We start from the raw sequence: 15,462 nt of genomic DNA, 5'->3' as shown, positions 1-15,462 counted from the left end.
CTTAGGCTGCCTCAGAAGTTTCAGCTCCCACTCATGCCAAAATAATCACCAGTATCCTGCAGAAATCAGAAAGGCTACAGAATGTAGGTCCAGAATGCTACAGAATATACAGGAATTGTATTAAAATTCCCAGAAGCTCATGAGGTCTTCATTACAGCAAGTTTCTTGGATTCCCTATGATAAATTTATGGAAGGTTTAAGAGTGATTGTTAAAAACACACTGTGAAAAATTAAGAAACCACAAGCTAAAGCTGTCATTTATTCTCATGCGTAGGTGATGGCAAAAGAGAAAAAAAAGTGTTCTGCAAGATATTTATTTTTAAACTTTTCCTACAGCTCTTTTCACAAGCTGGTGCTATTCATATTGAGTGTTATAATAAAAAAGTCTGAATACAAATATTGTGACATTTCATATAGTCATTTTTCTAATCCTTTTAAAATATAAAAAGTTCATATCACTGAAGTAAGGGTTTTACAGACCAATTTTGCATACAAGTAATAAGGGCTGTATATATCCACACTGGTCACATTTATGTACATGTTGCAACACATATCTGTTAGGTGGAAACATCTTTGTTTCTCCTCATCATTCAACCGTGAGTGGATGGCATGTAAAGAGGCCTCTTTTGTGAAAAGTAACTTTCATTTCAGTGTGGAATTATTTATTGCATTCAAGGACTCCCCCATCACTTTAAAAAAAATTAGCCTAGGTCTTGATCCAGCAAAGCACTTGACGTCAACTGGACTACTCGTGTACTTGAAGAACGTGCTTAAGTGCTTTGTGAGATTGAGGCCTAGTGTACTGTCTTTAAGGTGTCTTTGCCTACATATTCTTAGGTGGTGTAAATCAGCCTACCTCTACTGAAGTCAATGGAGCTGCACTGATTTGCATCAGCTGAGGATCTGGTCCACACAATTTAAAGCAAATGATCTGCCTAGGTGATATTTTGGCAGCAAGTTGTTCTGCCATTGGAAAAAATAGGGTTTAAGATGCAGGATTCTTTGGGTCAGCAGAAACAAGATATGTCATTGTTGTGATGCACCTAGAGTCAAGTCGCTAACCTTATTCATGCAAGTAGATCTATTGAAGTCAGTAGACCACGTTTTTGAATGAGGTGAGAAGGATTTTTATTTATAGATTTCAAGTGACCATTGTGATTATCTAGTCAGACTTCCTACATAACAGACCATAGAACTTCCCCAAAATAATTCTTAGAGCAGATCTTTTTGAAAAAAAACATCCAATCTTGATTTAATAATTGCCAGTGAAGGAGAATCCACCACAATCCTTGCTAAATTTTTCCAATGGTTAGTTAACATCGCTGTTACAAATTTTCCATAGACTACACATTAGCTTAGACTGTGTCTCAGATCTCCAAAGGGGTCCGCACCTCCAGTTGAAATTTTTGGGAAAAAAAATGAAAATGAAAAAAGATTGAAAACTACTGGTTTAGTACTTGGTAACTTGGGAGTTGGCCCACTGTTGCATGTGAGGGGGGACTGTGTTAAGGAGATGGAAATGGTTCTATAGCTGAAAGACAGGGCAAGGTGGGACTCTTGGAAGAATCCAGTCCAATACTTGCTTTGCCTCCCTGGTACTGGATGAGCTCTACACTCCTAATGCTGCTGGCATTCCTTCAGATCAGGACATAACAGGAGACAGCATGACTCTGCATTGGAAATTGAAACTATGAATAGGATAGACGGGACACAGAACAAACAACATGTCCAGTTGAGGCTAGTGGGGTGACATAGGAAACATGAACACAAAGTGTAAGTCTCCCTGCTCTTTTGCAAGGGAGGGTTTAGCTGTGTCTATGGCGGGAGATAGGTCTGGGACTGGATATTACTGAAAGACTGTCTCTGAATAAAGATAAAAAAGATGAGGATACTTTTTTCCTGGAAAATTCCCATGAAAATCAGAGTTGATAATGGATGTGGTGATACTGCTATGGCCTTTATTATAACCAGGCATTTGGTGCTGACAGTAAAAGTGGTTTTGTATTTTGAGGTTTACCTTTTATCTTTAACTTTGCTATCTAAAGGGATCTTTCTATTTATCTTCTCTGTGGGGGCTAAGAGGTTGGGACACAATGATTTATTTATTTTTCAAGTGTTTTATTTTATTTGGACTTGTGTTACGAAGGGATTTAGTAAAGGCATCTCCATGTCCTGCTGTCTCTTTCAGGCCATGAATGACTGCACTCAAATAAAACTCTAGAATATCTTTATCACCAGTAAGCAAACTGATATGCAAAGAAAAGCTGCCTGTTTGTTAAAAAATGTAGATTGATTTAGTACTGTGACCCTGAAATATAAAACACTGCCCCAATAACAACACATTCCCAGATAGAAAAGCACATGTATAGCGTGCGCGCACACACACACACAGGGAATATGAACAGCATTGGCTCTGATTTCGAAGATACCCATAAGCCCAATGGGCCTATTCACATGCATAAAGTTATTCACATGCAGAAGGTTATGCAGGATTGAGGACAACATTTTCTTTGGGTTGGGGGCTCATGAGGCCTATAATCACACTACCTAAACAAGGTCTGGGCCTTATATGAATTTCCTAATACAGAGGTGTTATTCAGAGCAGTAACTGATTTTTAGGAAATTACTCAAAAATCTTTTGCTTGGGAAAAATTCACAAAGTAAAAATCTGAATTTTCACACAGCTCTATTTTGTCTCAGAAGATGAAGAAGTGAAAAGTCAGAAGTGGATGAAAATAAATGCGCCATAGACATCATTTTTGCTTTAGACATTCTTGGGGTTATAAATTAGCACATTTGGGAATTTGTTTTTGTGTTTTGTGTATTCACAAGAATTTTGATAAGGGTTTGAATTTTGATTTTTTTTAGCATTGCCCTTTTGTGGCTGGTCTTAAATCAGTAAGTCAACCCTAATACCATTGGGAGGTTAAAGGAATCCTTTTATTCACACCTGTGTTTTGTTCTAAGAGAACAGGGCCGCCCAGAGGATTCAGGGGGCCTGGGCTCTTTGGCGGCGGGGGGCCCCCGCTTCGGCGGTAATTTGGGGGGGGGCCTTCTGCTCCGGGCGGAAAGAACCCTTCCTCCCCCGCCGAAGACCCGGAGTGGAAGAAGCTCCAGGGGCCCCGGCCTCGCGAGACTTTTCTGGGGGCCCCAGCCTGGAGCGAGTGAAGGATCCCACTCCAGGGCCCCTGAAAAACTCTCATGGAGGCCCCTGCAGGGCCCGGGGCACAGGGCCGGCTCCAGACCCCAGTGCGCCAAGCGCGCGCTTGGGGCGGCGTCCCGCGGGAGGGCAGCAGGCGGCTCCAGTGGACCTCCCGCAGGCATGCCTGTGGAGGGTCCGCTGGTCCCGCGGCTCCAGTGGAGCATCCGCAGGTGTGCCTGCGGGAGGTCCACTGGAGCCGCGGGACCGGCGACTACCAGAGCGCCCCCCGCGGCGTGCCGCCCTGCTTGGGGCGCCGCAAATCCTAGAGCCGCCCCTGCCGGGGCAAATTGCCTCACTTGCCCCCACCCACCTCTGGGCGGCTGATGATTGTAGTGCGTGTGTATGTATCACCTTCTTCTGTTACTTTGAATCTGGCTGATCACAAACCTAGGAAGAACAATGTTTTTGGGTGAATGGATACAGGTTGGGACTCCTAATCATGCAATATTCTGCATACCAACATGCAGTCAGTGATTAAAAGAGTTTGTCTGAATGTGTTTTGCTGAGTTTGTTCAAGTTCCGTTTGGGATAAAATGGTTAAGAAAAACTGCTTAGGATTTTAAATTTTCATGTGGAGTATTTAATTGTCTCTTTCTGGGTGCAGAGAGACTTCCCATTTTTTCCCAGCAACTTCTGTTTAGCCAATACAACATCCTCTCTACTGTAGCCTTGATCAATAAACCTCTTTGCTGTTGCTAATAGTTTCAGTACATGATCTGTACTATCCCTATCACTTCTCTTTATTCTAATGAATTGGATAAATGGGAAGCTTTTTCTTAAATGGCCACGGATGAAAGCTATCAATATGCAACAGGCTGCTCTTACCCATATTTTCTGAAGTAATCATCATCTTGTCATGTTTGTGACACCATACATTTAAATAATTTGCTTGTGTTACTACACCTCTACCCTGATATAACGCGGTCCTTGGGAGCCAAAAAATCTCACCACCTTATAGGTGAGACCGCATTATATCGGGTTCAGTCCGGTCCGGCGTACCACCGAGAGCTAGTACGCCGTGCCAGAATGGACCGGCTTCCCCAGCAGTTATTTAAAGGGCCTGGTGCTCCAGCTGCTGTGGGGAGCCCCGGGCCCTTTAAATCACCACCGGAGCTTTGGCAGCGGGGTTCAGGTGGGAATTTTAAGGGCCTGGGGCTCCCTGCAGTGGCCAGAGCCCCGGGCCCTTTAAATCACCGCCGCAGCTCTGGCAGTGGGGCTCGGGTGGTGATTTAAAGGGCCCGGGGGTCCATACGAATTCAGATATAACTCGGTAAAGCAGCGGGGCATGGGTGGTGCTTTAAAGGGCCCGGGGATCCCCACTGCTTTACCGTGTTATATCTGAATTCATGTTATATCGAGTCGCATTCTATCGGGGTAGAGGTGTACTTGAAAAATGTGCAGAAAAACTGAACTTGTGCAAATTAATATCAGGGTTTTTTGCTCTAGTAATATTTTCTGTATCGTAAATTCCTCATGAACATCTATAAAACACTAACTAAGGCAACTGAAATTGGTGGATAGCTCTATGCTAACTGACCATGGCAGGTTTTTAAAACCTTTTCACTGGCTTGTACTGGGTCTTTGCATATCTGACATTCCTAAAAAAGTAAACATTTCTAGGTAATCAATTCCTTATTTATAGAAAGAATAGGTTAATATCATACACTATATAATACATCATACATTTATTCAGTTGATTTGTTATGACCTATTTTATTCTGCAGGATCAATAAATCTATTTTTTGTTAAATGCCACATGCTATTGTCTGCTTGCTATAATATGAAAGAGACTGAAATTTTATATCAACAAGGTTTGTTTAATTTGGTGTCAGCTGTTCCATAGGCTGCCCCAAGACTGACTTAGAATCATAGAATCATAGACTTTAAGTTCAGAAGGGACCATTATGATCATCTAGTCTGACCTCCAGCACACTGCAGGCCACAGAATCTCATCCACCCACTCCTGTATCAAACCTGTGTCTGAGCCACTGAAGTCCTCAAATCATGGTTTAAAGACTTCAAGGTGCAGAGAACCTTCCAGCAAGTGACCTGTGCCCCACGCTGCAGAGGAAGGCGAAAAACCCCCAGGGCCTCTGCCAATCTGCCTTGGGGGAAAATTCCTTCCCAACCCCAAATATGGCCATCAGCTAAACTTCATTGGACTGACTTCCTTTCTAGATGAAAGAAGTGTTGCCTGCTCTTGCTTTTGATGTACATTTATCACATTATACTCTTAGGACAAAATTCTTGTCTTGGAAACCTGCACATAGCATGTACTGCAATCAACATCAGAAGCACATGTGCATCCAAGGACAGAACCTGACCCTCAGTGAGGAACAAGGGCTTAAATTACCAGGCAAAGGATCCTGGTCCGCATAGAGAGCTGGCAGTTCCACACATTTGTCTTCATTACATTTGAATGAGCAGTTGAAAGCTAACCACATCTCCTGGTTTGTGCCTGTGTGCTTCATATGCAGTAAGTCTAAGTGCCAAGGCTGATTTAACTTGGTGTGTGGGCCAGTTATCTGAATCTTGTAGATTGAGCCAATGTCTGCCAGTTCATCCTATGTGAGAAAAAGAGAAGTCAAATGCAGTCTCACTATTACAGTGCCAGATCTAATATGCTTGTCAGTTACATATAATAATTTAACAAGTTTCAGAGATTAAAAGATTGTGGCAGTTTTAGAATTGTTACTTTTTTTTTTTTTATACAATACAAAATTGATTTGCTAACTGCATGAGCTGAATGGCTATCTAGTGGTTTGAATACCACAGAACTGGTGACTTTTCTCATAAGAGTCACTGGGGAAAACTGCATACTGAACAAAATTAGACACTAATTCACAATGATGCAGTGGACTGTTTGCAAACGTTATTGATTAGAAAGTGACCAAACGGCTCATCTCAACTTGCTAACAATATAACGAACAGCTCAAGTGTTCTTAAAATTTCAGTTACCAGACTATGGATCCCATGGGGAAAAAATGTGTTTCCTACAACATACAATAAAAACAACTGCTGTAGTTAAGTGTGAATTTTAAAGTTAATTAATTTAATTTTGAGTGAGCTACGTAGTTAGGGAAACACATTAATTCACTTCTTTAAAGGGTTCTCAGACTTTTTCCATAGCGTGAACCACATTTTAGTAGACAGATTGTCCTCTGGAGCCCTTCCCCTTGGATTCATGATCAAACAGATCCCCTCATCTCCCATTAGTGATTGCACAACATCCCTGTGGCCATGCCACTGCATGTATAAGTAACCCTAGGAAAGTGCTTATGTAATTTGTAACTATATTTAAAGGCAATAAATCTCTTGTCCTTTTAAGGGAACACAGGGTAAGCACATTGTCTCTTTTTATTCTTGGATTCATCTCTACTTCCTGTCTGCTTTTCCCACTCCCTCCTTGGATCCTCTCCTTCCCTTCTTCACACTCGCTGCCCAGCAATCTGGTGCCTTGAACATGCTGCCTGGCCACTTCGTTCTCTTCACCCCAGTGGGCACCTCCACTTTCACATCCCTTTTATGTCGCAAAGGGCCCTTAGTGGAGACAGCCAGACTTGCTCCTCCTTGTTTCCAGCTAATATCCAGGCTCTTCTGGAAGCAGCTGGGAGCAAGGAGGAGCAGGAGCATGTGAAGTATGATGTGCCTGCTTTCTATTAATCACCAGTAAGTGTTCCACAGACCACAGTTTGAGAACTATTGCTTACTTGCTATGCTACCCAAATTAGACCATCCCTAACAGCCAAAAAGGCAGTTCATTCAGGCCTTGGCTACACTGGCGCTTTACAGCGCTGCAACTTTCTCGCTCAGCGGTGTGAAAAAACACCCCTCTGAGCGCAGCAAGTTACAGCGCTGTAAAGCGCCAGTGTAAACAGTGCCCCAGCGCTGGGAGTGCAGCTCCCAGTGCTGTAAGCTAACCCCCACAGGGAGGTGGAGTACGTGCAGCGCTGGGAGAGCTCTCTCCCAGCGCTGGCGCTGCGACCACACTCGCACTTCAAAGCGCTGCCGCGGGAGCGCTCCCGCAGCAGCGCTGTACACTTGAAAGTGTAGCCATACCCTCAGTGTGGCACTATGCACTACCTTCATATTATGCACTGGGGAATCGGAGTATATTGTTCCCCCTTGGCCCAAGCAGTGAGCCAATATTTGGGGCCTTGCTGGGGTTTTTTCACTAGGAAAAGAAATTGATGATAGATTCAGATAGTTCTTTGGTGCAAATTCTATTTATTTACAAAGAGTGTACACAAAGTCCTGCTGCTCTGAGCACAGTAGAAACAAACACCAGGAGGCAGTTTCCTTGCTCACAGACTGAAGCCTGCTTTCCAGCCAGTCCTGTGCCCAAAAGAAACGCTCTCCCCTGGCTTCCTCCCAGGGCCACACTCACCAGTGCTTTCCCAGCTTTCTGATCCTGAGTGCTTGTGACACCCACAGCTCCACCGATCAATGCCGCAACCCCACAAGCCCCAGGAAAACCCTTCTAATTGTCCCTGAGTTCTTGCTCAGGTCTTCCCAGGAGGTTGAATGCCTTGGACAGTGGTTTCTATTGTTTCAGCAATCTCTGAACAAAGGGGCATTTAATTGCTCCCTCATTTAACCTGAATGAAGAGAGACTAACATACCCATGAGCTTCAGTGAGGCCTGTGATTACTAACAGATCAAAGACATGTGTGCTGGCAGCCACCAACACTCTCCAGCATAAACTATCTTTATACTTTTGGTTGATAACCCACCAATAAGATACTTCACAATGTTCTGCTTTGGCGACACAGATTGGGGTAAGTGATATGTTCAAATGGTTAGGAGCAGTATTCATTTGAATCTGCCTTCTACAGGATAAAAAAGAAATACTCCTCCAAGCAGTATTACGCTGCCATGGTAGGTGTGTTGGGAGCACCGAGGAAAATTGTTAGTATCAGTGTACATTAAAGGGAATCAGGCAAGAACGAAAAATTTAATTTTTTAAAATTAAATCTGTAAGAGTTCCTCTTTGTGGATTATGCCCATAGTGGAGGCTCTTTCCCTTCCTTTACAGCCAAGGTAGGAGCTACTCCAATTCTGGGTCTGCTTCAGCAGGGTTCATTTTAATTACTGTTCCACTCCCCACTGTGTCTGTAGGACATGCAGAGCAAAGTGGAGTGTCAATAAGTACTATAGGAACAGGAATAGCCCCTCCTATCAGAGAAGACAGTATAATTCCCAAAAGGAAGTGAGGATGTGGGGTAATGAGAAGCTCCCTACTGACTGAATGTGAGTCTCAAAGGTTGGTTGATGTTTTAATTAGTTGGGAAAGAAAGGGAAAGGCACAGGTGAAAGTAAGCCGATATGGTCCGGTACGGCATACCGGCGAGAGCCAGTACGCTGTGCCAGACCGGACCGGCTTCTGCGGCGGGGATTTAAAGGGCCCAGTGCTCCTGCCGCTGCGGGGAGCCCCGGGCCCTTTAAATCTCCACTGGAGCTCTAGCAGCTGGGCTCCGGTGGGAATTTAAAGGGGCCGGTGCTCCAGGCACTGCAGGGACTCTGACAGCCGGGCTCCCACGGTGATTTAAAGGGCCCAGAGCTTCACGGTGGCCGGAGTCCCAGGCCCTTTAATTTGCCCCTGAGCCCTGGGGCTCCCAGCTCCTCTGCAGCTGGTAGCTCCGGGGTGATTTAAAGGCCCTGGGGCTCCCAGCCACAGCCAGAGCCCCAGAGCCTTTAAATCTTGAAAGGCCACGCCTTTCCCGGTTGAGGCCACGCCTCTTCTGGTTGAGGCCATGCTCCCGCTCAGGACTCCGGCAGTACCGGTAAGTCCTTTAAGTTACTTTCACCCCTGGGGAAAGGAGACAGAGAGAGGGAAAGGATGAAAGAGTGGCATGAGGGAGAAGGACCCTGATGGGGGAACAAGGAGTTGGGCAAAGGAAAAAGAAAGGAGGGGCAAGAGAGATAGGGATAGAAAGCAAAGGAGGCAAGGGAATGGAACGGGTGTGAACATAGGATGAAGAGAGAAGATGGTTAGGAAGGAGAAACATAGTGGAAGGGAGGAAGAATTAGATGATGAGATTTAGGGAGGAAAAGGGTCAAGGACATTTTACCCTAACATATCCTGACTCCAGAAAAGTAACTTGGTATCTCTGACTTTATATACCATATTTGTGGATTAAATTATGAAATACCACATTTTCAAAAGGGCCTCAAACTGGCCTGTATATCTGTGCCTGCAGTCTGACATGCACAACCATATGCCCTAGCAAATCACAGAATTTTCTCATGAAAAGAAACAATGCGTGAAAATCAGGCAGGATTTGTTAATGAAAATGCCATTGCGCATGTGCAAATCCTGTTATTTGTAGACAAAAATTACTGTTTGTGCCAATTTGCACAGACAGGTTTAGAAATCATTTTGGAAATTTGGCCCAAATAAACTATTTCTACAGGAATTAAAAGGATTATTGAGTACATGATTCTTAGAAGTTTTCTGGTAATAGAGAAAGATTGAACTACTTTGATTTGAGTTGCTCTTCCTGTAATTTGAAGTGCCAACTCTTTGTGATTCAGGTCTCCATAAAAGATGAAAGAAAGGTGTATTGGATCCATTTCAGTGTTTACGTCACATCCAATGATGTCCATTATCCACAGACCTGAGGACTGCATGTTGATTTGAGGCAGTTTAGGACTAGAAATCAATCTTTTACCTTTAAAAAATGATCAAACAGAAAGAGGAAAGAAGACAGCATGAGAGAAAGGCATAATATATTAGGCCACAGGCTTTACAGTACACAAACACAGCTGTATTTGCAGGTTACATTGTATCTATGGCAACAGTTCACTAAGAATAACACATCAATAGTTTTATTGCATTTTTTCATCAAGAATTTAACCTTAATGTTCTTTTGTGTTTCAAACTTTAGATTTACAGAATTTTTTCTGGATGTCGAGTTATTTTTACTGTCCTTTTTGGAACTAATTATTAAAGAATATGCAGCCTTCTTCATAACCTTAATTAATTGTTTTGACAGAAGTAATCAATCTCACCTACTCACTATCTCACTTATATCACTTATCTAATTTAGAAACAATGGTAGTCTGAAGCATAACAACACCTGGTGTATAGCAAATAGCATCAATGAAATCCCCACTTGCAATCAGGCCTTAAATAAGAATATGTTGTATGATTCTGAGAAGTGAACCTATAAAAAAATGTGCTCTAAACCCACATTAGCCAGATCCTTATACAGCAATGCTAAAATCCCTCTGAATAATTGCAGGTCTGCTACATTTGGACCTTTAATTTTGGAATGTGTTTAAACGATCCTATGAAACGTGCTATGTATGTTTAAATTATCCTATGTTGTGATATGATAAATAACACAACACGGAGAAATCTACCTTTAATGAGTCTAGAAAACTACATGATGGGTTCTAAGTGTATGTGATACAGACACATTGCTTCTCGCTTTTCTACTTTTTTTTCCCCCTTACGGACCTAACTTGGAAGGTTCATTTCCATTGGTGTATCTATCTTCCTGATTATAGCAATCTTCTTTCCTCTTATTTTTAAATGCAATTGATGAATTTTACTTCTTGTTTGGAAGTGAGAGGCTGTCCGGAGATCATGCTGTGAGCACCTCCCAATGCCTTTCTGCCACATGCACCTAGGTTTTGCCTTGCAATCTTGCCGCAATGATGAGCTTCAGCCAAACAGAGCAACAGCTCTACTGAACAGTGCAGTAGCTCTGTGGGAGTGGACTAGTGCCCACAGATAAGGACTAAGCTGAGACCACTAAACTAACTTTTCCCTAGACTTCACATCGGCTCCCAACAGGCTGAAAACTAGTATATTACAACTCTACTTTAAGCCATTTATCCCCATGAGGCCTGCTTCTCACATTCTAATCCCCCATTAAATCATTAATTTTAACGTGCTAAATTTAATTCAGAGGGCTATTGCTTTATGCAGAGTGCACTATGCAGCATTAGATTATATTCTCTCTGACCTTACCAATGTGTTTGCTATTATAGTAAAATCATGCTGAAAATTTGTGTGATGTTTATAGCCAAATAAAGAAATTATAGAAATTGTAAAGACCGTGATGTAAGCAGGTGGAACTCTCATTTACTTCAGTCTTGTTGCAGAAGGACCTACCTATTGTTATAATCTCACAAACAGTCTCACATATTCCCAGATGAGTATCAAGCCAGTTCCAACATGGAAAGATCCACTCTTTATCTGAGTCCTCTGATTCCTTGATTGTTATCATCTTGAGGTACATTCCAGCCCCATATCCTTCTCCATCATGCCCTACAACTACCTTTTGCAAATGGCTCAGAGAAACTGCCTCTATTAAAAATAAATCCACCTGCAAAAAGGAGAAATACTTTGAAAAGCAGCAAAAATGGAATACTCGTTATTTAAATATATAAACACACACACACAAAGCGTAAATGCAAAATGTAATAACTAGAGATGAACTTAGACCAAAAGCTTGGATCTGAATATGCTTGAACTTCAGAGGAAACTTGGACCTGGTTCTAGATCAGGATCAGGACTGGCTTATATCTATAAAGGTTAAAAAGGAAATCCCCTCTCTGAACAGCATAGTTCTGTTCTTGATTAGATTCCAAACATTGTGGTTCAGGCCCAACATTAGTAATGACTGCGGGCTCATTTGATCTTTGGCTCAGATGGGACATTTCATCAGTCATTTCAAATTATGCTACAATGTGCTTCTGGATACTAAAAAATCCCTAGAAGACCTTGGTTCTGATACACTCATTGTGAGTTTCTGGCTTCCAGGGTCTATTATGCAAATATGCATTAGTAGGGTTCCAGAGGGAAGTTAACATTCTGGAAAAAGCTTACTCATTGGGAGACAATGTTTTCTATAATCCTGAATTCTCTCTTAGAAAGCAGAGAAGCCTGTCTTTTGTTTTCTGTACAACATGAGAAGAAAGGAGGGAAAGGAAGTCTGAAAAGGAGCAGATAGGAGAGGGTAGGAGAGAGAAAGAGACACAGGCAGGGATGAAAGAGAAGGCTGGGAAAGACAAAAACAGAAGAGGAACAGAATGGACAGAACAATGGGGAAGGAAGGGAAAGGAAAGAAGTAAAGGAAAGGAAAGGGCAAAGGGAAAGAGAAGGAAAAGAGGACAATGGGGAGAGAGGAGTCGAAAGAGGAAATTTAATGCAGCATTAAATCTATATGATTCAAGGACAGCTTGGTGCAATGCATTCTTCTCATTTTATAACAATCCTATCTGCTTTGTACACTACCCAAATGAGGGTCCAGTGGGCCCCAGTGTGGCTAACAATGGTCAATACGTTTTGATTAGCTGAAAATGTTTGCAGCCCCTCAGTACTGAATCAAGTTGAAAACAATTGGAGTTTTAACAATAACAAAATGTTTCATATAAAAATTTTAAAAATAGATCTATGCACTATGGGATCCTAATAGATAAAACTACAAGGCACATAGAATGCATATATTAGCAAACAGCTCTGTGAACAACAACTCTGTGGTTACCAAAGTGCTATAGAACGTCATAGCCATTTTTGTATAAAAGTAACACAAAAGCAGTTTATCTTTCACTAATATTAAAAATGCTTTCAGGTGATAAAACATCCATTTACTAGAATTCCAGACTTGACAGCCGGATTGCAAGTACAATTAAGTAACTGGTTCTTAATTAAGGCAATACAGGGAAAAATCTGTGCATGAAGGACGAGTTACTCACCCTGTGCAGTAACTGTAGTTCTTCGAGATGTGTCCCCCTATTGGTGCACCACTTCAGGTGTGCATGTGCCTCTTAAACCCTTGATAGGAGATTTCTAACTAGCAGCAGTGGTGGATTAGCCACTAGGCCAACTAATTGGAAAATGGGCGCTCCCACGCTCTGACCCGCACTGGAGGGGGGGGGAGAGGGCAGACAACCTGAGTGGGGCAAGCCCCTGCGCCTCGACCCTATGCTGGGGGGGGGGAGAATAACTGCAGGCAGAAGGGGTGGGGAGGGGCCCCCACTTACTCTGATCTAGAGGCCCCCCACAAAACCCTAATCCGCTCCTGGTTAGCAGTGTCAATTCAGCCCAGGCATGCGCCCTATGCCTCCTCATGGCAGACACCAAGGCTATACATGGATGCGTGGGCAAACCACCCTCAGTTCCTTCTCTACCTAGGCATCTCATAGGGAACAACCACACCAGAGGGGAAGGACGGGTAATAGAGCACCCATGGGGACACACATCTCGAAGAACTATAGTTACTGGATGGGGTGAGTAACTCTTCCTTCTTCTTCGAATAGTGTCCCCACTTCACTTGACTTCTGAGCAGTATCCTGAGGAGGAGGAGGGAGCTTCAGAAGAGGGTCCAACACTGAAGCTGTATCAGATCTAATGGCATGAAGCAGGGTTTAATGGATGGACTGAAATCCAAGTAGTGGCTCTACATATCTCAGATATTGGAACATTCTTCAAAAAATGCAGTAGATGGTGCCTATGATCTGGCTGAATGTGCTCTCACCCCCTGAGGGGGCGGGAGCTGAGCACCTACAGAGGCATAACGGGCAGAGATACAACCCAACGGTCATTTCAAAAGTCTCTGAGCAGAGATGGGATCCCCCTTAGATCTATCTGCAAAGGAGAAGAAGAGTCTAGGTGATCTCCTAAACTGCTTATTCCTACCCAGGTGGAAGGCGAAGTACCTTCTAATGTCCAAGATGTGGAAATAGGATTCCTGCTGAGAACTCTGAGGTTTTGGGGAAAATACTGGTAGGTGGATAGAATAGTTAGGATGAAAATCCTTTGGTAGAAACTTAGGATGTGGAACTTTAATGACCTTGCCATAAAGAACATTGTAAGGGGGGGTGGGGGGAATCTGCCATCAAGGCTCCAATCTCCCTGACCCTAGCGGCTGACATGATGGCAACTAAGAAGGCCGTGTTCATTGACAAATGTAGTAGGGAGCAGATCACCATTGGTTTGAATGGAGCTTTCATGAGGTGGTTGAGAACCAGGTTAAGGTCCCAAAACGGGGTCAGGGTCTAATGTGGGGGAAGAGATTACCCAGACATTTAATAAATCTGGATTATACCAGGTGAGCAAAAATGAAGAATCCCTTGACTGGGGAACGAAAGGCTGATACTGTGGCCAGGTGTACCTTGACTGATCTGATGGATAACCCAGATGTCTTTAGACCCAGCAGCTAATCTAGGATGAGAGAAAGGGGAACCAACTCAGGCTAGAGGTAGCAACAACCAAACCAATGGACAAATCGCTTCCATTTTGGTAGGTAGTTAGTGCGGGTTGATGTTTTGCTACTGTTTAATAACATCTGCTGCACATCCATAGAGCCATCAAGGAGCCACACCCTGAGATACGGTCGGGAATCTGATTGATGGTTGGACACTGAGTTGAAGCAGTCTTGGCCAGGTATGTGCTATGAGAAGAACTCTGGCCTTGTCCTGCCTGATCTCATTCAGCCTCCTTAGAATTAGTTGGGGGGGAGGGAGGGAGAGGCATAGAACAGACTCTTTTTTCATGATAGAAGGAAGATGTCCCCAGGGAGTGGTGACATAGATCCTCCTCTTGAACAGAAGAAAAGGCACTTCCTTTTCTCTGAAGTGGCATAAAAGATTGATCTCTGGCAGTCCCCATCTCTGGAACATGCTTTGAAGAACCTGGGTGTCCAGGTCCCATTTGTAGTTGTGGGGAGAAATCTCTGGCTGTGGTGTTCTGTATGCCTGGGAGTTAGACCACTTAAATCTGGATGTGGTGAGCTATACATACACCAGTTCCTGAGCTTTGTGGCTTCAGTACCCAAGGAGGGGGATCTTGCTCCTCCCTGCTTGTTAATGTAGAACATGCAGGACATGTTGTCCATCATTACCTTGATTGCCTTGGTCCTGATGAGGGGCAGGAAATGGAGGCAATTGTTCCTGACTATCCTGAGCCCCAACAGATTGATGTAGAGACTAGCTTCATGGGCTATCCATTTGCCCTGAACTCTGAGGGTGTGTAGGTGGGCTCTCTTATCCTAACAGGGATGTGTCAGTAGTTAGAGTCACTCCTGGGTTTGGGTGACAGAAAGGAACATCTTCACAGATGTTGAGCTGCTCTTTCCACCAGTTTAGGGCATTCTTTACGTGCCAGGGGATGAAACTGTGGACGCGGCAGGTAAACATGCCAAAGGTTGCCGATCCCTGGGTTAGGGGTTCTCTAAGTTAGACATTGAATCTAGTTTCATCCTTTATGTTGTTGATATGATTGTTAAACAAAATAATTTTACAGAAAT

General features: G+C 43.4%; 1 protein-coding gene across 11 annotated transcripts in view; it reads right to left on the bottom strand.

Moving 5' to 3' along the window:
- RP1 (RP1 axonemal microtubule associated) overlaps window positions 1–15,462 on the bottom strand; it is a 314,354-nt gene that overhangs the window by 87,951 nt on the left and 210,941 nt on the right. For all 11 annotated transcript variants that reach the window (XM_039527284.1, XM_039527282.1, XM_039527283.1 and 8 more), the window contains 3 exons: window positions 11,325–11,538; window positions 9,683–9,873; window positions 5,556–5,766 (listed from right to left, as the gene is read on the bottom strand). In XM_039527284.1, the coding sequence (XP_039383218.1) occupies window positions 5,556–5,766; window positions 9,683–9,873; window positions 11,325–11,538 (616 nt within the window). The remainder of the gene's footprint in view (window positions 1–5,555; window positions 5,767–9,682; window positions 9,874–11,324; window positions 11,539–15,462) is intronic.

Source organism: Mauremys reevesii, linkage group 2 (genome assembly GCF_016161935.1).
Source record: "Mauremys reevesii isolate NIE-2019 linkage group 2, ASM1616193v1, whole genome shotgun sequence".
Taxonomy (NCBI): domain Eukaryota; kingdom Metazoa; phylum Chordata; order Testudines; family Geoemydidae; genus Mauremys; species Mauremys reevesii.
The sequence above is the reverse complement of the archived record's forward strand: the minus strand, read 5'-3'. Positions and strand labels throughout refer to the sequence as shown.